The sequence below is a fragment of the Eptatretus burgeri genome, chromosome 1 (assembly GCF_056783735.1).
Source record: "Eptatretus burgeri isolate ZD-2024b chromosome 1, Ebu_testis_v1, whole genome shotgun sequence".
Classification (NCBI taxonomy): domain Eukaryota; kingdom Metazoa; phylum Chordata; class Myxini; order Myxiniformes; family Myxinidae; genus Eptatretus; species Eptatretus burgeri.
In genome coordinates, this window is record NC_140961.1 from 17,737,700 (window position 1) to 17,759,294 (window position 21,595).

At 44.0% G+C, this 21,595-nt stretch overlaps 1 protein-coding gene across 5 annotated transcripts in view; it reads left to right on the forward strand.

The window, feature by feature from the left end:
• Nucleotides 1-15,648, forward strand: part of LOC147033951 (uncharacterized) — a 35,266-nt gene extending 19,618 nt beyond the window's left edge. Inside the window, exons 1-5 of one of the 5 annotated variants that reach the window (XM_085873768.1) lie at nucleotides 4,790-5,412; nucleotides 5,683-5,776; nucleotides 9,566-9,768; nucleotides 10,396-10,429; nucleotides 15,329-15,648. In XM_085873768.1, the coding sequence (XP_085729894.1) occupies nucleotides 5,716-5,776; nucleotides 9,566-9,768; nucleotides 10,396-10,429; nucleotides 15,329-15,504 (474 nt within the window). In that variant the 5' untranslated portion in view covers nucleotides 4,790-5,412; nucleotides 5,683-5,715 and the 3' untranslated portion in view covers nucleotides 15,505-15,648. Of the gene's footprint in view, nucleotides 1-4,789; nucleotides 5,413-5,442; nucleotides 5,777-9,565; nucleotides 9,769-10,395; nucleotides 10,633-15,328 lie in introns of those variants that run through there. The other 4 variants (XM_085873777.1, XR_015056218.1, XR_015056217.1 and 1 more) reach the window with 4 other exon arrangements.
• The last annotated feature ends 5,947 nt before the right edge of the window (nucleotides 15,649-21,595 follow it).

A 21,595-nucleotide genomic window follows, 5' to 3' on the forward strand; every position in this document is an offset into this window, starting at 1 on the left:
GCTCAAAACTCGCTAAGGTTGAGGGGGAGGGATCTGCTCCCGTCGCTCGACGATACAAGCTCCAACTGATGAACCTTACCTGTAAGTGCGTAAAGTTTGTTTATGAAACCCGCACAATTTATGCTTTGGCGGTTGGTGCTCTCGAAGTGCCACGCTCTTGGCATTACAAAAGTTTGAAGTGTAATCGTTATTCTAATCCCACCTAAATTGCCAAAGCATCAGCGGTTAATTCCACTCCTAATTCAAATTGTGAAACGATTTGTTAGCAGTCATGGATGCGAATGGCCCCGCAATGTGGGTGTCGCCTGAAAATGTTCCAGTGGTCTGAAAATGTTGTGTTTATAATTCTTGCCTCGACTTTTGTGCCTTGCTTATTGGTCTTTCGATTTGTAAAGCTTTATGAAAGCCACTCTTGCTGCCACATTCAGCGTTGGTATAGATTTGTCGAGGATGGCTGGTGCGGCATGGTCTGTGATTAATGCAACCTTTCCACACGCGTGTCATGGAGAAACGTATGCAAGAGACAATTTGGTTTCAAAGGCCTCTGGTAGAGGCCATGGAGGTAATTCCCCCATTTGGTTTTGTCTCGACCATTTTGCTGCCACGTCTCGGCATCACGTCACCTTTATGTTTCCGAGGCTATGCAGAGCAGTTGATTTGATGTTCCTATCATGTCTGCTTCTGAACTCTGTTTCCACGGGTTTGATGGTGGGACCAGTCTTGTTTCTTGCATAGAATCCATGTGTTATGTGCTTCAAGGTCCAGCATTTCTTATGGGCGCAGCGAGTCTGGCGGTAACAGCAGGCGAAGCTAAGCCACGAAGAAATGCCGTCCTTCAAATATGTCCTACAACCGGACGTCTTACCTGCAGTGTTGTGGATGTTAAATATCTCATGGTAATCTTGGATTGGCCTTCTGGGTGTTTCCATCTGAGGAGCACATCGTCCACAATCCAGGGATTCCAGGTAAAAATCCCATATGTTGCATTGATTTGTCCAGAGTCTCCTCTTGTACTTCTCCTGCCTGTGATTTATGAGGCTGAGAGATTGTAAAATAATAATAATAATAATTTTTTAAAAGTTCAAAAGTAGTCTTTGGGAACAGTATGATGGCTAGTTAGGCATTGCCAATTTGAATAGTTTTCTTTCAAAGACTGTTTTTCAATCACCTTGTGTAGCTGGTTGGTATTAATGCAGTAAAATGCCATTAGGAGATGGTATTTCTTTACATACAGTACGTATCAAAAGGTAGGCGACAGGTAACAATGGACAGTTGCATGGTACATGTTCCACCGTAAAACACGCAACACTGGTGATTGTTGTCGATGCGATTTATTTATGTGATATCATGGGACACAGATGAGGTACAAACCTGTGATGGAGATATATTGCTGAAACAGATGGGACTTTCAAAATGACGATGAATGATAACGAGGTCTCTTTGCACATGCGCTGGGTGTGTGCTTACACCGACTCGGTTCGGCTCGGCAGGCACTCTTAACCTGCTATTGCTAGCGTGAAACTTGTCATTCAAATCGTCTTTTAAACATGACTTTCAGCATTTAGATGAAAGAGTGGCAATTATCGTGGAGCATTATCATGCATAAAGAAGATTTATTGACCATGTTGTTGAAGGGTGGGCCACACACGAGCTGTTTGGGTTAAGGTTAGGGTTCGGGTTAGGATAAGATCTCATTCATACATTGATCTGCTGTCAGATTGTCCTGAATACGGAACATGTTGGGGCGAAAGGTTTCAGCAATCCTATCCAACATCAGGAAACTTCCACGTACAACATTTCTGGCTTCCTGGACACAGACGGGTATATCACTCATTGCCTCTTCTGTCGACCCACGTACAGCCATCATGCTTTTTCAAGGGGAAACCTAGAATCGTCACTGAACACAACAAGTCGGACTTGTTGATTTCAACACTGCGCGAGTGTGCTTTGATTCTGCCATGGAGGCCGGTGCAAGTCTTGGATGCTGAACAGGATGACGGGCACGGATCTATGCATCATGGAGATGCCTGAAGACGGTGTTGAGACTTATCCTGCGAGGTTCACGGAGTGTGATTGTAGTGCTCTCAGCAGTATCAAACCTATTGCTTGGATGGGTCATGCAAATGTATTGGTCCTGAGGGGAAATCGTTGTCCTGGGGACGTCCACTCCACAGCATATCTCTTGCTGATCCAATGGCTTTATAACATCGTCTGAGGTTAGAAATAGTTCCACTCTTCATGCTAAAGAGTCTTGCAACATGGCTATTCGAAGACCCTACTTTGAGGTGTCCAATTATTTGATTCCTCTCATTTTCTGACAGACCTGGCATTGTAATAGATTGTTAAAGAATTAAATGTAATCAATGTCTGTTTGTTTTTTGGATGATCCACACAGACTGTTTCCAATTTGCTCAGAATGTCTCATGTCACCACTAAAAACCTAAGGGTGCACAAGTTGCACGTGCCGAACGTTTATTGCACGAGGCAATTACGATACATGGAATATTGCAATCAGGTGTTCTGCACATCCCTCGTGCCAAAAAAAGGCACTTGGAATGAGCACTGGAACAGTCCTTCAACAATTACATTAGCTCAGGTCTTTATGCTCGGTTTTGTAGAGGAATGGATTTTATTCTTAGGTTGTGGTTTTACAAGGCAAGTGCTCCGATGGAAACAAGAAGCAGGCCTACCCATGAGACGTGGATGTTGATTGCAAGTTGAGCTAATTGGGTTTTGATGTCAAGGTTTAATTAAAATTTCAAGTGGACAAAACTGAAGAGGTTGATTAAATTATTGGACTGATACATTAATATCAAGTGCATAATAATAATTAAATTAAAATTTCCTTTAACTGGAACAAATAATCTCCTTAGTCGAAGCTTCCTTGTGCAGCAATTTGTTGTGTACGATCCACTTGTTCGGATTGAATAATCATGTGTGTATTCATGTTGGGGAATCATGCTCTGGACATACACAGGCGTGGTTTGGTTTGATGCACATGTGCACTTGCCTGTCAAGGCCCACATTGCAGGTTGAGATGTGCAATTACGGTGAGCGGCACAATTTTAACATAACGAATGCACAGCGACTTGAACATGTCGCACATTGGTGTTGTCACTGTAATAATGCAAGCAACCACTACACTACTACAGCAATTTCTGGTCACACCTCAAAGCATTCACACTTGGCTGCATTCCTAATGGGAGGTCACATACCTTTCCCTGTTTCTGAGTAAATTTGCCAAAACAGGTCACATCCCAGAAGCTCCCAGGACATCGAAAGGTCTAACTTGATCGATGACAATTGACTTCTCCTCTTGTATTCAGCATACATTGAAAATAAAACAGGAGAATAGCTCTGGAAGATGAACACTTTGCCAAGCAATCCATTTACCATTTTGGCTTATATTGACAATTCAGCGTCTTTTCAGCAAAATACTCCATTGTACGTCCATCTTGCAAGCCAAATGCTGTGCATTAACTCCAGAGACCACTGAAGGGTGACGAAAGGAAGGCGCTCGTTGATAAGTTTTGTATGAACACATTAATTGAAGTCGATTCAGTCAAGATGACTCATTGAAACATTAAATTACTGCTTTTATCTCGGTCATATAAATACAGCACAAGAATACTGTGGATAATTATTTAACACAATTATTAATTAATTAACTTGTTTTATATTGATCCAAAGCTCATAGAGGGCCTTGTGCATAAATCACATGCAGGACAATCGGGCATTATAGTGAATATCAGTGTATTTGAACATTAATTACAAGAACATCGTTTGGAGACAATTGATAAAAATATTGCACAGTATATGGGATGTGAACCTGGTTCCCTTGTATTGTGAGTGTTGTCAGATCCGTTATTTTCTACCCCTGCTAACCAGCCCCCCCCCCCGCCTCGCCGCACCCCAAGACCTCCTCCCTTCCAAATTTCTAGTTTTTCTCTCCTGTGAATCTCCTTTTATATCCATCTTGTCTTTTCCTGCCCACCATTTCTCCCCACACTCATTGTTTGTCCAAGTCTCCCTCTAATTTGTCTTTTCAACTCTACTGTTATATACATATATATATATATATATATATATATATATATATATATATATATATATATATATATATATATATCTCTCTCTCTCTCTCTCTCTCTCTCTCTCTCTCTCTCTCTCTCTCTCTCTCTCTCTCTCTCTCTCTCTCTCTCTCTCTCTCTCTCTCTCTCTCTCTCTCTCTCTCTCTCTCTCTCTTTCTCTTTCTCTTTCTCTCTTTCTCTCTTTCTCTCTCTTCCGCCCCCCCTGCTGGCTGTTGGTGAGTCGAGTGGAGTGTCATGGTGGCTGTGTGGTCTTGGTGAACTGTGATCTGCCCTGTTTTTTTCGCCTTTCTATCCCCTTTCGCATCGTTTTTCACCTCCCTTCCTTTGTTTCCTTCTCCGCATCGTTATTTGTGCCCCCACCCTTCCCTCTTCGTTAGACCTCGCGCTTCAGCCTTCCCTCGCGCCGTCGTCACCCCACCCCGACCTGCCCATCTGTCCTTGTTATTTCACGGTTTGCCCATCGGTTAATCTCTTCCACATCCCCCTGTTTTCTCCTCGCATACCTTTTTCCCAAAGATAGAGAGAGAAAGAGCCCACAGCTTCTTGTGGATAGCTTTTAGTTGGCAGCCCATCCCGGTCCTTCAACTGATCGTTTTTTTCCTCACTGGAGCTGTGTTTATTTCCTTTGGAAACCTGTCTCGGCTCGTATTTTAATTACTGCACGAGAGCAATCGCCCCTCCTCCCCCTTCCTAAATATGACTTCGTATTCCCGTTATTCGGCATTTGAAGCATTAACAAGAAAACATGGCGTCGTCTGTGTCCCGCCCGATGACGTCAGCGTCGAGGATCTCGTTATCGCTACGGGAAACATAGTCGGTACTGACAAAGTTCGTGCAGCCTCACGGATGAACAAACGTGTGGTTATCTTCGTGTCTGAGACAGAACTGGTTCACGAAATCGTATCGACCGGACTATCAATAGATGACGGACATTTCGTGTTCGTCTCCCCTCTGGACACACCGGCCGTGAAGGTCATGATCTCGAACGCTCCTCCTTTCCTGAAAAATCAGACGTTGATCTCCGAACTATCTCGTTGTCGTACTGTGGTTTCTCAGATCACCATGTTACCTTTACGCAGCCAGGACGATCGGGCGAAGAATGTGATGTCTTTTCGGAGACAAGCTCGTGTGGTACTTCCTCCCTCTAACGCTGAAAGAACCTTGAACATCGTTTTGAAACTCAAAATTGATAATCATGATTACCAAGTCTACGTAACCACTGACAACTTGAAATGTTTCGAATGTGGTAATTTCGGACACTTGAAACGATCTTGCCCAAAGGCGACCTCGTCGAACGATGAAACAAACCTCGTCAACAAGGGTATGTCTTCTTCTTCTTCTTCTTCTTCTTCTTCTTCTTCTTCTTCTTCTTCTTCTTCTTCTTCTTCTTCTTCTTCTGTGAAGGAAGCGAATCCCGTGCCCGGTAATAAGGCCGAGGCCTCCCAACCCGATAGTCCAAACAGCAAAACGAATGTTTGTGATGGTTTCACCATCGTTTCATCAAGGAAGAGAAAGACTTTACCTGATGGTCGTTTAACTCAGTAGAAAGGAGCATTTACAAACGAGGAATCCGTCGGTAATGTTCCCGCAGTTGTGACTGACATCACTACAATGCTTATCCGGAATGGACCCGGAATGGACCCGGACCCCAGTACCTACGACCAACAAGTTTACCCTACTTGCCGGTGAGGACAGAGATGTCTCCCTTCCAGAGACCACTTTACCTGTTATTGCAGTGAAGAAAACTGTTTCACTCGTTAAAATCTCTCCTATTGGAAAGTCCTTTGATGTTGATACACAGACCACTCGTGATGAACCTGTTGTCACTTTGGTAAATGTTAACCCTGAATCCTTGTCAGCAGGAAATAGCAAAACAAATGTTAACCCTGTTACTGCTCCCAGTCCATCACGTGGTGAAGCTGGAAACGCAGGAAATGTTAAAATGGATGTTTTACGAGAGACCCCCAAAGTACTGTATACCTCCACACCGTTGGAGGCTGATAACACCGTGACGGTCGAGGGAAGCGATATCGCTACATCCGCTGATGGTGTTTCTGTTTCATCAAATCTCCCGATTATTTCCGTTACTTCACCAGGAGGTGTTCCCATAATGGAAGAGCACATAGACGTGGTAACCAGTACAGATCTGTGTATCAATACTGATGACAGTATCGATATGCAGGACAGTACAAGCTTGTGTGACTCTGACGAATCTGACCTGGAGGAACCAAACAGGAACAGTCAGGTGGAAACGGTGGAGAAGCTCACCAGTCAAGGTCCTACCTCCCCTGAACAAATAAGACTCTTCTTACAAAATACATACAGGAAACGCAATATAAACCTGACGGAATACTTTCCAGATCTACCGTCCTTCCTTGAGTGTGCTCAGGCTTTCGTACGTAAGCCTGACTTATTATGTTTCCACCAGACGCACTGTCACGCTTAAAAAAACTGATTGCCAAGGTGAAAAGGGATCCTAATCAATTATCCCGCTTCTGATCTTATTCTTAGGAACTATTATTTTCCTCGTGGCCAGTTTCAAGATTGGAGCAATAAATGTTAATGGTGGTGGGAGTCTGCTCCGCAAGATCCAACTTAAACAGTTGGTAGAGGTCAACGGTCTCGACATAGCTCTGTTACAAGAGACCCATGCTGTCCGATCTGTTCAGGCTCAGTGGCGACTATTTATGGACAAGGAATGTTTCTTCAGTAACAACTCCTCGTCGAAGGCAGGCATCATGTTTGTCTTCGGGAAACATTTCCATCCGTCCTGCCTTAAATTTATGAGTATTATTGATGGACACCTTGCCTCCGTGACCTTCTCTATCAATCAGGTCAAGTTTACAATTCTCAATGCGTACGCTCCAAGCAAAAATTACGAGCGGATCTCCTTTTTTGCCGAACTGAGAAAATTCCTGCAAACACTGGATTTGCAGACTTGTCTAATTATTGGTGGCGATTTTAACTGTACTGTTAATGCTTCATTTGACCAGAACGGGCCGGAACCCCAACCATGTACCGCACAACTTTTTGCAAATATCATTGCGAAATATAATGTTCATGCTATTTGGCGCGTGCAGCACCTTTCTGATCGGTCTTCTACATGGTGTCGTTGTTTAAACAACCACATCTCACTTGCGAGGCTTGATCACATCTATGTAAATTCTCATTTATTACATGGAGTTTATAAATCCGATATCGTGCCTTCTGGTTTCTCTGACCATTCCCGAGCTCGAGTCTTTATTCAACTCTCTAAACCATGTCCAGGGAGCTCCCATTGGAAATTCAATAACAGTTTACTAGAAAACCTCAACTTCATTTAGGCCTTTGAATCCTTCTGGACGGCTCTCCTAGAACAGAAGCTAAGCTGTTCCGTTAACCCGTTGATATGGTGGGATTTAGTAAAAACCCAAATTAAAGGGTTCTGTCAACAGTATCATTTTTTCTCAACAAGGGCCGACCATGAAGTAAAGAAAATATTACAGTTAGAATTTACAACTCCAACGGGTCATCGGACAAAGTAATAGTAACATACAAAAAAACCTTAACTGAGAAACAGACCTTATTAAAGGAAATAACCGAGAGGAATGCACGTGGTGCTTTAGTTCGGATGAGGGTGCGACACCTGAATGAGGCAGACGTACCAACCAAGTATTTCTTTTCCTTAGAGAAACGTCTTCCAAGTAAACAGCTTTCTCAGCTACGATTAGCAGATTTATCCATTACCTTTACACAATCAGAAATCAAACTTTTCGTGAAGGAATACTTTTCGAAAATATATTCAATGGAACAAATAAATCCTGTCAGTGTCGCCTCGATCTCCGTAGGCCTGCCAGTGTTGTGTGAAGATGGGCGTTCCCAACTGGAAAGACCCATTACTTTGGATGAACTGGGCAACGCCCTGCACGGCCTTGCCATTGGGAAAGCACCTGGATTGGATGGACTCTCAACTGAATTTTACAAGAAGTTTTGGCACTTATTGGGTCCAGAACTCATTAATACCTTGAACGCAAGCTGCCAGCTTGGAGAGCTACCTCAGAGTTGCCGAGGAGCTCTTCTTACCCTCATCCCAAAAAAGGGAGACAAAAAAGGGATTGAAAATTGGCGTCCTATCTCCCTGTTATGTACGGACTATAAGATATTTTCAAAACCCCTGGTATCGTGACTTACTCCTTATTTATCCTCGTTGTTGAAAGAAGACCAATGTTACTGTGTCCCAAAACGTTCCATCTATGACAACATCTCCCTTGTGAGAGACATCATTTAACTGTGCAAGGAAAACCCTAAAGATTTAGGACTTCTTCTCCTTGATCAGGAGAAAGCCTTTGACCGTGTTGACCATCGGTACCTTTTCGAAGTATTTGAGCGGTTTGGACTTGGTTCAACCATCATCTCTTATATTAAAATACTGTACAATAATATTTATAGTGTGCTTAAGATAAACAATGAACTTGTTGCTCCTTTGTCTATTAACAAGGGAATTAGACAAGGTTGCCCTCTTTCCGGGTTGCTTTATGCTCTCTCCATCGAACCCCTACTGGTTTCTTTGCGCTGTAGACTAACAGGGGTTAGTTTGTCCCAGCTTGAACGGCCCATCAAGGTACTGGCATACGCCGATGATGTATGTGTATTCGTACAAGATATCAATGACGTTAACATCGTTCGTTATCATTTGTCCTTATTTGAAAAAGCTTCTTCAGCCAAAGTAAATTGGAACAAAACGAGCGCCCTTTGGCTCGGTCCATTGTGTTACTTGGCGCCAAGACTTCCTGCTCCACTGTCATGGGCCAATGATGGTGTGAAGTACCTTGGAGTGTTCTTAGGTAATAATACCACAGAAGCCAAAAATTGGGCTGGTCTGCTTGAGTTTGTTGAGGGCAAACTGCAAAAATGGAAAGGTCTGATCACACAACTGTCATATCATGGAAGGGTCTTGGTCATCAACACACTGTTGGCCCCCACATTATGGCACAGGTTCTTCGTGCTGCATCCTCCAGCGGTGTTGCTTCAATAGCTCCAGAAGTGCTTCGTGTCCTTTTTCTGGGACGGAAAACACTGGCTGCGACCTGGGGTCCTCAGTTTACCACTGACCGATGGAGGACAAGGCCTGGTCGACATAAAGAGCCTGCTAATGGCCTTTCGACTCTCGGTTGCTCTTCGCATGCTATACATGTGACCCTCTCCACCATGGGTCAACGTCGCTCGTCACCTTTTGCAACAGGCTGGGAGGCTAGGCTATGACCACTCTCTTTTCCTGATGGACCTTTCCAAAATTGACACATCCCCCCTCTCTGGTTTCTATCAAAGCATGCTAAATGCATGGCAAGCTCTGACAATAACAAGAGCTACTCATTTTTACACGAAACAGATGTTTCTAGAAGAACCTTTGTTCTACAACTCCCTTTTCCATGGCATACCTGCTGATCGGTGTTTTATTCAACGCTTTACCGACAAGGGCGTTAAATCTGTTGCAGATCTTCTCAGCCCAAACTGCAGCTGGATCGGAGCTGATGCATTGGCAAGCCTGGTCGGTGTGCGATCCTCTCGAATCGTGGCACGCATATTATGTAGTGTGCTTTGGACATGCACACAGTTCGCACCTGCTTGGGAGCAAGACCACCAAAGCAATGAACAAAATGCACATCGAATACCTTCTCTCTCTACCTTTCCTGAACTCGTATGTTTTTTCTCTTGCCAGCCCTCTTCCTTGTGCCCCTTTTAACGTGGCTTCAATGGCCTTCCCAAACAAAAAGACCTTTATTTGGGTTGTGTAAAATTTATTTCGCAACGGCAAATAACACAGCAGAAGGTTCGATGGAGAGACCTCTTACCTTGTTCCCCCCCTTATTTTCTTAACTGGAAAGGTTTTTATCACCCACCTGTACCACCACCACATGGTGACCTCCAATGGAGACTACTACACTGGATCCTTCCGTCTAATCACTTGTTACACCGTTTTTCAAATCTGCTTGTAGATGAATGTCCTTTTTGTAAGAAATCTGAAAACCTTTTTCACATATATGTTGAATGCCAACGGTTGGCATCTTTATTTATTTTACTTCGGAATTGTTTTGTGAGGTTTGGTCTGTTTTTTAAAACTTGTGTGTTCATCTATGGATTGGATATCCCACACAAAAATTCCAATGCTGTGTTAGCAATTTCCTGCTTGCTCAAGCAAAGATGGCAGTATATAAGTCAAGGAAAAGAAAACTTGATGGTGTTGGAGTAAATGATGAAGATGCTTTGTTTTTGTTCCAAAACCTTGTAATAAGTCGTGTTAAATTGGATTTTGCTTTCTTTTCAGGAACTGGAAGATTACCGCAGTTCGAATCAAAATGGTGAATAAAAGAAGTTATTTGCAAAGTCCAAGAGGAATGTTTATACTTTTGTGAAATGTTTCGTATATAATCCACCCGATTCATCCTTTCCTTTCTTCAGAAATTGTTTCTTGGTTTTCTTTCTTTCTCTGAAATTAAAATGTAACTCATTTGGGGGCTTTCTTTTCTATTTTTAGAATAAAAAGATACAAAAGTGTCTCTGTGTCTCTGTGTCTCTGTCTCACTCTCTGTGGCTCTGTCTCACTCTCTGTGGCTCTGTCTCACTCTCTGTGGCTCTGTCTCACTCTCTGTCTCTCTGTCTCTCTGTCTCTCTGTCTCTCTGTCTCTCTGTCTCTCTGTCTCTCTGTCTCTCTGTCTCTCTGTGTCTCTGTCTCACTCTCTGTCTCACTCTCTGTCTCACTCTCTGTCTCACTCTCTGTCTCTCTGTCTCACTCTCTGTCTCTGTCTCACTCTCTGTCTCTCTGTCTCTCCATCTCTCTCTCACACTGCTGTTCCTTTGTTACATCCTGATCTGTTCAGTGTACAAGTACTGGCTCGTTCATGAGCCAAAACTACGTATTCAAAAATATATACTGTATATGTACGGATGTATGTGTGTATAAAATATGTATACATATATATATATATATATATATATATATATATATATATATATATATATATATATATATATATATATATTATAATACCAAGCTTGCACACTAAAAACACGGCTCGCCATCACACGATCCCTATGAAATTGCTGTGGCACTTAGCAGACATGCCGACAATGTTTGGGAAGTCTTGGCATTCCATAGTACCACTTGCATTTTGCACAATGCGTATTTTTGTCATTCCCCGTGTACGGTCTGTCGTCTGCTACTAGCTATGTTGAACTGCTATCTCGTGCATGTGCACGGGTATCGCTAGTGTGTGTATGTATGTATGTATATATATATATATATATATATATATATATATATATATATATATATATATATATATATATATATATATATATATATATAATATATTGTTACGGCTGTGGAAATTCGCAAACCACCATTCAGGGCCCGTAGGTGAGATATCTCTAAGTACATGTGTAGTTAGCCCTAAACCCGTTGTATAGAGGGAATTTATGTGATTAATTCGGGCTGCGATGCTTTGAGATAGCCGTTTTTCTGTTCTGTCTTTATTTTGAACCAACCACGTCTCAACCGCCATCACACAACAACCACCACACCAGCCATCGTCACCAACTGCAACCACGCTCCAACCCTCGGACAACAACAACAACGCCAACAGCCACGACCTTTACCTTCACCACTCAATCCCACATCATCGCATCACCGCCATTCCCAAACGGCACCATAACCATCAAACCACCACCGAAACCCTCCACCACCTTCGCCTCTCTCCTTCTACGGCCATTCCCGCACCACCTGTGAACACTGAGTGTCGGGCTGTCTCGGGCCCGTTCAGCGATTGGTGCTGAACGCACCGAGCCACGAGCGCAAATAGCGGCCTTTCCGAGGGAAAATTCGGATCAAGAACGCTACACGCCCACTTCCCCTCTGTCCAATGAGCAAGCGCAGAGCGGCTTGGCCCCTCCTCCAGGCGCGTCTGTGTGAAATCGATATATGCAAATTCTAGGATCAGGGGAGATTCACGCTCCCTTTCCACTGACCAATGGGCGAGCGTGGCTCCGCCCCCAAGGTCATCCTGATCCGGATATTTGCATATTGACTGCTCCTGCCAGCCTATAAGAAGGCGAGCGCAAGGTGAATGAAGTCAGTCGAGTCGGGTGGTGAAGTGATCAGTGTGTCTTCGAGTTAGGTTCTGGAGTCGGCTGAGAAGAGTTGCGGGAAGAGGCAAAGGAGCTCGAGTCCGAGGCGAGAAGGACGGCGGTCGGCGACGAGGCTGTGGTGTGGGATCGTTCGTCGAGGGACCCAAGCCAGTCAGCCATTCTCCTCCCCCAGGGCATCAACAATTCCCCCTCTCCCTCACGCTGAGATAGTTGCAAAAGGGGGGCCCTGTTCCCACTCCAAACGTCATGCCAACGAAACCCGCCAAGGAGCACGGAGTCGGGGCACAGCCATGCGGCCACATCTGCGGCTCGCTTGCCAACGCGTCACGAGGACGCGGGTAAGACCCCCCGGTCTCGCGGACAATTGGCCTACAGGCCTGTCTGCCACCCTTTCTATGAGGGTGGCTTCTTTCCTTTGCTTTTGAGTAAATGTGTGTTGGCGCCGTCTGCGAAGTAGAACTGTATCAGTGTTGCCATGTGTACGCGTAGTTGGTAGTAACTGCGTCGTTGTTGCTTTTGTTTTGGTTGCTATATGTGCATTTTGACTGTTTGGCTGTATATGTGTGCTTTCCGTGTGCCGGGAAATAAATGTGCTTTGTGTGAACTATTTTCCCGTTTCGCTTCGTCTTTTCTTTATTGACCCTCCATCCTGCTTCACGTAAAGGGTTCGTAGTGGGCTTAATACGCCCGGTAATTAATCGGAACCATCGAGGCCGACGATAACACTGCTCGGTTATCACTGTAGCACGGAACGGACCGCTTAAGCGGTTCGTGTCCGGAGTCGACCTGCGGCGAGGTACGATCGCCCGGTTTACCATCCGCGTGGGTACTTAGGTAGGTCGAGTTTGGCGAACAACCCTATCCTATGCGGGTGGCCGATTGGCACGATTGTGGTGAGGTCGAAAGGCCCACCCGTGACTGGCTCCGGGCGATAGTTCCCGGAGGGTCACGACTGGATTGTCCGTTCCGTGGGTGACGCAGTCGCGATTCGAGTGACACGGCCGTCCGCACGCCGGCGGGCGCGAATTCGCAACAATAATATATATATATATATATATATATATATATATATATATATATATATATATATATATATATATATATATATATATATATATATATATATACATATATATATATATATATATATTGACGAATTTTGGTCCGCCCGGCATACGATCGGCCACGTAACTCAAATCGCGACCGCGTCGCCCACCGGAACGGACAATTCAGTCGTGACCCTCCTTGGAACTACCGCCAGGAGCTAGTCACGGGTGGGTCTTTTGACCTCACCACAATCGTGCCAATCGGCCATCCGCGCAGGATAGGGTTGTTCGCCAAACTCGACATACCTAAGTACCTGCGCGGGTAGTTAACCGGGCGATCGTACCTCGCCGCTGGCTGGCCTAGGACACGAACCGCTTAAGTGGTTTCTTCCGTGCTTCAGTGATAACCGAGCGGTGTTATCACCGGCCTCGACGGACGTGATTATTTCCGGGTGCTTACACCCCTCCTACCAATTCCTTGCGTGATGCAAGATGGAACATTCAAACAAGGGAAAGGACGCAACGAAACGGGGAACAGTTCAATAAGCACATTTATTGCACACTCAGACAAGCACGTATTTTACAGCCATACAGTAATTCAGGCACGTATACAGTGAAAGCAAGCAAAGGCAGAGTTACCACGAATAAAGTCTTTATTTCACACGCACACTTAGACAATTCTTCTTTTAAGACGGCGCCACCACATGCATTTACACAAAAGCAAAGGAAAAAGCCACCCTCAAAGGCAAGGGTGCTGCTGCAGACAGGTTCGTGGACCAAATGTGCGTGGAACCTGGATGAGCGGCCAGGTCCACGAGACCGAAGGGTCTTACCAGCACCCTCGTGGTGTGATGGCGGGCAAGCCGCGATGTCAGCGTAGCTGCGCCTGGCTTCGTGCCCCTGGCGTGGCCGGTGAGCTCTCTCCGTCGATCGGCCCCCGTCTGCCTTTCCCGTCTTCTTTGAGCTCCGTTTGGTTCTCCAACCCCTCCAGACTGCCACTCCACCGACTCTAGACTGCCACTCTCCACACCCGACTTGACTGCCGCGACCGACACCCTGCCGACGCTCCAGACCCGACTTGACTGCCACGACCGACACACTGCACTCGACATGACTGCCCCGTCTCCCGACTCTCCAGACTGCCTTGAGCTGCGTTGTGCTCGCGCTTATATAGGCCGGGGGAGGAGCGCATATGCAAATTTGTGGATCACAGCGGGTTCGGAGGCGGGGCTACACCACCTGATGCTCAGCCATTGGATGGATGAAAAGTGGGCGTGAATCATTCTTGATCTGCTTTTCGAGGCGAAAGGAACCCATTCACAACCCATGGCACGACGTTCGGTAGAAAGGCGAAGGTGGTGGGAGTTTGCTGTGGTGGTTTGGGAAGGGTGTTGGTGGTGGCGTTTTGGTTGCTGGCGCGCGTTGTTTGAGAATGGCGCTCAAGCGATGTTTGCGGGGTGGAGTTGTGGAGGTAAAGAGGCGAAGGTGGTGGTGGTTCGGTGTAGTTGTTTGGGGACGTTGTTGGTGGTGGCGATTTGGTTGTTGGGAGATGATTGGTCCAAAATAATGATAGAGAAAAGAAAAACGGCTATCTCAAAGGATCACAGCCCTGTGAACACGGAAATTCCCTTTAAACAACGGTGGGGAAATCTAACTACACAATTACTTATCGTCATTACTGATCTAAGGCCCTTTATGGTGGTCTGCGAATTTCCACAGCCATAACAATATGTATATATAGGTATATACACTTGTACAGTACATATGAGAATCCTACCAAGCCAACACACTTGTTCAAAATTCATTAAATACCAACAGAGTATGTATTGAGTATTTGTGTTTGACTTTAGTTTTGATGATTTCATTTTGGTAATGATTTAAATTGTTGAACAAGATGGGGAAATTGTATTCATATTGATGGTATTTATGTTCAGTAGTTGATAAAGGTATACGAGTCAGTTTGCATAGTCGTCTTATTTGTGCAATTCCTTTGACGATGCCATGACAAGATTTCTCCCATCAGTTAATCAGTCTTTTGATTGAAGCCATGTTGCTTTTCCTTTTCAGCATTTGGCAGTAAACTTGTGTTTGGTAACATCAATGGCTTGGCAGCAGTATTTTCTACCAACAGTGAGCCGCTTGCTCATCTCTGGCCTTACCAATGCTGCAGGCATTCCAAGGAACACAGCAAACCGTGGTCTGGAAGACACCGTGTTGGTGGTTGGTGGGCGGTGTTGCTTTAAATCAAATCAACATCTTCATGAGATTGTAGTCTACTATTTCGCCTGCTTGGATTGGACAAGGAACATAACCATTTGGTTTGTCATGCTTGTGTTATAGGAATGTCTGGATGTAGTGGAGGTTTTTTTCGAGAAGTAAAGCATAATTTCAGCTTAACTTCCCAGGACTCTGGTATAACTATATAAGTAAGACAATAACATATCGATGCATCACAGCAAAATTGGAGAGGCTGTAAGGGAAGGATGAGAAGAGGATTTTAGTGTAGACCGGGGGGGGGGGGGTTAGTAAAGTTTCGAGGTAGAAATGCGATACACTGAGATGATGGGCATCAGACTTAAAATTCTGAAGGTTAAAGCTCAAGAAAACAGACTTGTCAGGAAGGCAGTTCCACAAGTGAGAAAAGAGGTCGACAGATCAATGGGGGTGGTTGCTACATTTATATGTACCTTCAGAAAGTATTCACACCCCTTGACTTTTTCACATTTTGCTGTGTTATAGGCTGATTTTAAAATGGATTAAACTTATTTTTTTGGTCACCGATTGAAACAAAATACCCCATAATGACAAAGTGAAAACATTTTTTAGGAATCTTTACAAATTATTAAAAAATTAAATACAGAAATATCTAAATTGCATAAGTGTTCAACCCCCTGAGCCAATACTTTGTCAAAGCATCTTTGGCAGCAATGAGGAGTTGGGATGTCAAATTAGATGGGGAGCATCTGTGAACAGCAATCTTCAAGCCTTTCCACAGATTCTCAATGGGATTCAAGTCTGTGCTTTGACTGGGCCACTCAAGGACTTTTACGTTCTTGTTCTGAAGCCATTCCAATGTTGCTTTGGCTGCTTGATTGGGATCATTGTCCTGTTGGAACGTAAATATTTGCCACAGTGAAAGATCTTTTGCCCTCTGAAGCAGGTTCTCCTCAAGGATTTGTCTGTATTTGACTCCATTCATTGTTTCCTCTATCCTTACAAGTCTCCCAGTCCCTGTCACAAAAAAGCATCCCCATAGCTTGACGCTACCACTACCGTGCTTCACAGTGGGGATGGTGTAAGATGAATGATGAGCTGTGCTTGGTTTCCTCCAGACGTAGCCCTTTGCATTTAGGCAGAATAGTCTAATTTTAATCTCATCACACCACATAATCTTTTACCTTATGCTCTCAGAGTCTTTCACTTGCCTTTTTTGCAAACTCCAGGTGTGCTGTCATGTGCCTTTTTCTCAAGGGTAACTTCGGACTGGCCACTCTCTCATAAATCCTAGATTTCTGAAGTGCTGCAGAGACTGTTTTCCTTCCGACAGGTTCTCCAATTTCAGCCAAGGATCTCTGTAGATCTGTCAGAGTGGTCATTGGGTTCTTGGTCACCTTGCTGACCAAGGTCCTTCTCACCAAGTTGCTTAGTTTGGTCAGATGGCCAGCTCTAAGAAGAGTCTGGGTAGTTCCATATTCTAGCTATTTCCTAATGATGGAGCCCACTGTGCTCTTGGAAACTTTCAACACTTTAGAAATTGTATTATACCCTTCCCCAGATCTACGCCTCCTCAAAATTCTATCTCAGATTTCTACAGACAGTTCCTTGGATTTCATAGTGGAGTTTCTGCTCTGACATGCACTGTCAGCTGTGGGACCTTGTTAAGAAAGGTGTGTTTCTTTTTAAATCACGTCCAATCAATTGAATTGGCCACAGGTGGGCTCCCATCAAGTTGTAGAGACATCTCAAGGATGATCAAAGGAAATTGGATGCACCTGAGCTCAATTTGGAGTGTCGTAGCAAAAAAGTTGAATACTTATTTCAGCTTTTCATTTTTAATTAACATGTAAAAATTTCTAAAAAGTTGTTTTCACTTTGTCATTATGGGGTATTTTATGTAGATCGGTGATATTTTTTTTTTAACGCAATCCATTTTAAATTCAGGATGTAACTCAACAAAATGTGACAAAAGTCGAGTGGTGTGAATACTTTCTGAAGGCACTGTCAGGAGAATAACATGGAAATGTTTTCTGAGAGACTATATGAAACTATCATGGTCAGATTTTGAACAGAGGGGTGAGATTGTTGGAGGAACAACATTAAAATAGAGTTGTAAAAATGCCACAATGCCAACAACCTGCTTGTGGTGAGCAAGAAGCATAATAGAAAACTCAGGCCTCTGTGATGAGATGCCACTAACATGGAGGAGCTTCAACTCTGCGGCCTCAGTGGGGGCAGCATTGGAAGTAGCACCACCAGGGAGAGTCCCTATTCCATGACACTTTCGTTGAAGGCCTTGTACAGCGTTACAAGCTGAGGACAGTGGAGGAAGAACATGGCTTCACAAAGAATTCTGTGGTGGAGGTCAGTTTTGGAGGCCAACATGGAGATGTGATTTACTCAAAACATCTTATAGCTGAAGGTGAGGCTCAGAAAATACAAAGACCAAAGCTGTCACATTAGCTCACCATAAAAATAAATTGGGGGATTTGTCAGCCAATCCTTATTTGGAGGCACAAAATGAGAATGGGGTCTTTCTCACATTCAAAGACATGTTCCAACTAGTTGACCATTTGCTTGTTTTTTGAGATGGGCAAAAGAGCGATCCCTGGCGTAGGGCTGAGGAACTGCCCTGTTATAGTGGAGTTGTCTCCAAAGTGATGTAATGGATTTTCTATTGATGAAGAGAGGTCATTATTTATATCATAAACATAATCGTCAGGCAGCAAACAAGGCCTTTGCCCATAAACACAATATTGATGATGCTCTCCCTTATTGGCTTACACCCCAGCATCACATCTGTCTCTCCTGGTTTCTGTCAAATCCAAAGCACTGAACATTATTGACGTATCCTGTAAGGAGGCCGAAGCACAAGGCTAGTTTCTCTCCAATCACAGACAAATAGGTGGTCTCTATATTGAATATTGCCTTTCCTCTGATCTTGCTGCAGCTGCTCTCTCGGTAATTTGCCCTCTCCAGTTCCGACGAGATGCATGTGTTCTTCCAGTATCTCTAATCCTGGTTAAGCTCCCAAAATCCAGTCTCATTGCACACCTCTACTCTTTTCCACATTTGTACTACTGCTGTTCAATCGCACTCTTCCTTCCAGGGCTTCAAGCAGGTGGTGCACTTCCATATCATTTCATCCTCCATCTTCACTTGTGCTCTTCACAAATCCCATTAACTGTTCCCAACCATTCCCCTTACTTGCTGTTTACCATGTTTCCTCTCTTCCTCTTTTTCTCCTCTTTCCTCTTCTTTAATTCCTCTACTTGTTCAGACAAAATGTGGCCGCACTGCCCTACTGTCAGTATATTTCCCATTTACTCATGCTTACCGATGATAATCTCACTCTTCCATGAGCCTAAATCTTGTGTATAAAGAAAATGATACTTGGAGGGACACCAGCCTCCTGAGAGCTTGGGAGAGAACTTCCAATTTAACCAGCTTCTTGTGAGGGCACAGGAAATCTGATAGCCAGTCTAGAATGTAATATTGTTATTAACCTCCGCCATCGAAGATGGACGGAGGTTACTGTTTTCACCCCTGTCTGTCTGTTCATTATCTTGCCAAAACGAAGTTTTTGCAAGATATGTTAGTCAGCTTGTATGCTTTTTTTTATTTTTTATTTTTTTTGTCCGTAATCATGTATAAATCACTCTGCAGAGCACAGTTATCATTGGAAATTTTTGTAACTTCGCATATCAGAGGCCTATAGAGGTCCCTTTCAGCGCATAAAATTTTGAAGGTCAAAGGTCAAGGTCACTTTGTCGCAAATCAGGGGAGTCGACGAAACTCTTATTTTTTGAGTAATTTTGATCGGATCGTCTTCAAACTTCATGGGAATATAGTTCATGGTCTGGCGCTCAGCTGATTAATTTTTGGTGGCGATTGGCCTTGACTTTCATGGTTAGCGCCTCAGGTCAAATGTATTTGACCCCAAGGTCAAATTTTCAAGTTTTAGGAACCATATCGTGTAGTACCTCAAATTGAACACCTCGATGAGTGCTTTCTAGATATGTCAAGCTTGAGACATTATGACGTCGTTTGGTGATGTTATGAGGCAAACGCATATTTTTCATGGTTACTCTGTAGAACGATTCTCATCGGAATCGCTCGTAGGCAGATATTCCTCTAGGAGTCGCTCCTGGTGGATAGCAGCTGTGTTCACCTCAGTGTGACCTTAAAGAAGTCACACGTGGTCACCTTTTGGCAAGATACGGGTCACCCTGCGGGTGACATTGGTTTATTTATTTGTTTGTTTGTGAACAGCATTACAGAAAAACTCCTTGATGGATTTCGACGAAACTTGGTGGGGGAATTAGGTATGGTCCAAGGATCTTGCCATTAGATTTTGGACTTGGTCCAAAGTCCAATATGGCCGCTATGGCGGCCATTTTGAAAAAATATTTGAATTTTGTTTTTGCATTTCTACATGTTTTAAGTGATTTCCAACCCCCCCACCCCCCACCCAAAAAAAAATTGTTGGAGAAAAAAAAACTAGAACATTTTGTCTAAGTTTTTTTTTTCTCTAACAATTTTTTTTTGAGAATGAATTGAGTATGTGGAGTACGAATTGAGTAGTGAGTACGAATGAATTGAGTATGTAAAAGTGAAAGTTGCAAACTATAACTTTGTGAGCTCTGTTGACGTCAAATTGAATGAATAGGATATCAGGTTCACTTGAGTGACCTAGCAGTATTGGTGGCGGAGGTTTTGCACTCGACCGACTGCTCCCCCTCTAGTTTCACATTAGGCAGGCTGGCAGACTTGAGTAATGATCTGGAAAAAAAAAAACAACAGAGAAAGAAGAGTAGACAGAGCAGAAGAATAGTTTTCTTGAGATTTGAAGCAGTGATACTTTCAGGATGAGTAGCTCTGGGAGAGTTAAGAGAGATAACGAGTTCTTCCACCTTGACCAGAGTAATCACCTGCTGTCGAAGGATGTTTTCAGTAAAGGGGGTAAGAGGGTATTGATGAACTTGGGCCTGATGAGCAAAAGTGATATTTTGGGATGGATTCCATTACAACATCAACTCAGCGATGGTAAAATGGTATGTTGTGCAGACTTGTACATCTCAGCAGCACATAATCAGTATGGTGAAAGGTCATTGATGGTGCAGCATACGGTATACTATGTGTGCACGTGAAACAGTTGTCTTAAGGAAAGATGTCATGCTCTATTCTACTGAGGAAACATCCTTCAGCTAGTCTTTGCTCCATTTGCGCAGTCATGAACAGTTCATTTTCCAAAATGGCAATGTATTTCCATACTCTGCCAATCGATTATGGCTTGTCAACAAATTAATTGCATTAAAACTTCCTGAGTCTGCGACGTCAGACCTGGTGTCAGTGTAACTTGACTTCTGGGACATCCTGCATCGAGTGTTTGATCCAAAGTCATCCAAAGTCACCTCTTTCCATGCTTTCAGTTTACCAAATGCATAAACAAGTCCCTTCCGGTGAATGTTTTGCATAATTTCGTGTTATATTGATGGCGTGGATAGCCTAACAAGTATTTGTTGCATCATTGAGGAATTGATGTATGCTATGATCAACTTTTGCTTTGAAAATCTTCGCTCACCATTGGTTACGAAAACAGGGAGGGAGGGAGGGAGAAGAGGATGTGGAGAGTAATAAATGTGTTGGGGACATTATCTGTGAGATTATTTTTCACAAACGAAGTTCCAAACATCTTGTGGTCGTCACAACTTTGGAACTCGTCTTGCAATGACTGGCAATTCACTCGACATCCCCAACAAATTATTCTTCCACTGAACATGCTGTCTGCCGAACTCTCTCTGCCCTTTACATTGGATCTTGCACAATTGGTTCTCCACCGGGCTGCTTGAGCCTGTGACATGCCCACCGCTACCAACACTTATAAGGTGGCATTTGTGGTTCTTCCTTCAGCGCATGATCACAGGGGCATACTTCTGGCGTCCCGGGAGGAGGGGAGGGAGATGGTTTCACCTGGCAACCGGAGCTGGCCATTAACAATAACAATTCATATTAAAGGAAAAACACAAACGATCTGCTTGTTCGTTTTCTACCAGTTTCACTGGAGGGGACTACGGGTTTGCTCTCAATCTGTCCGTCCATCCGTCCTACCTGTGG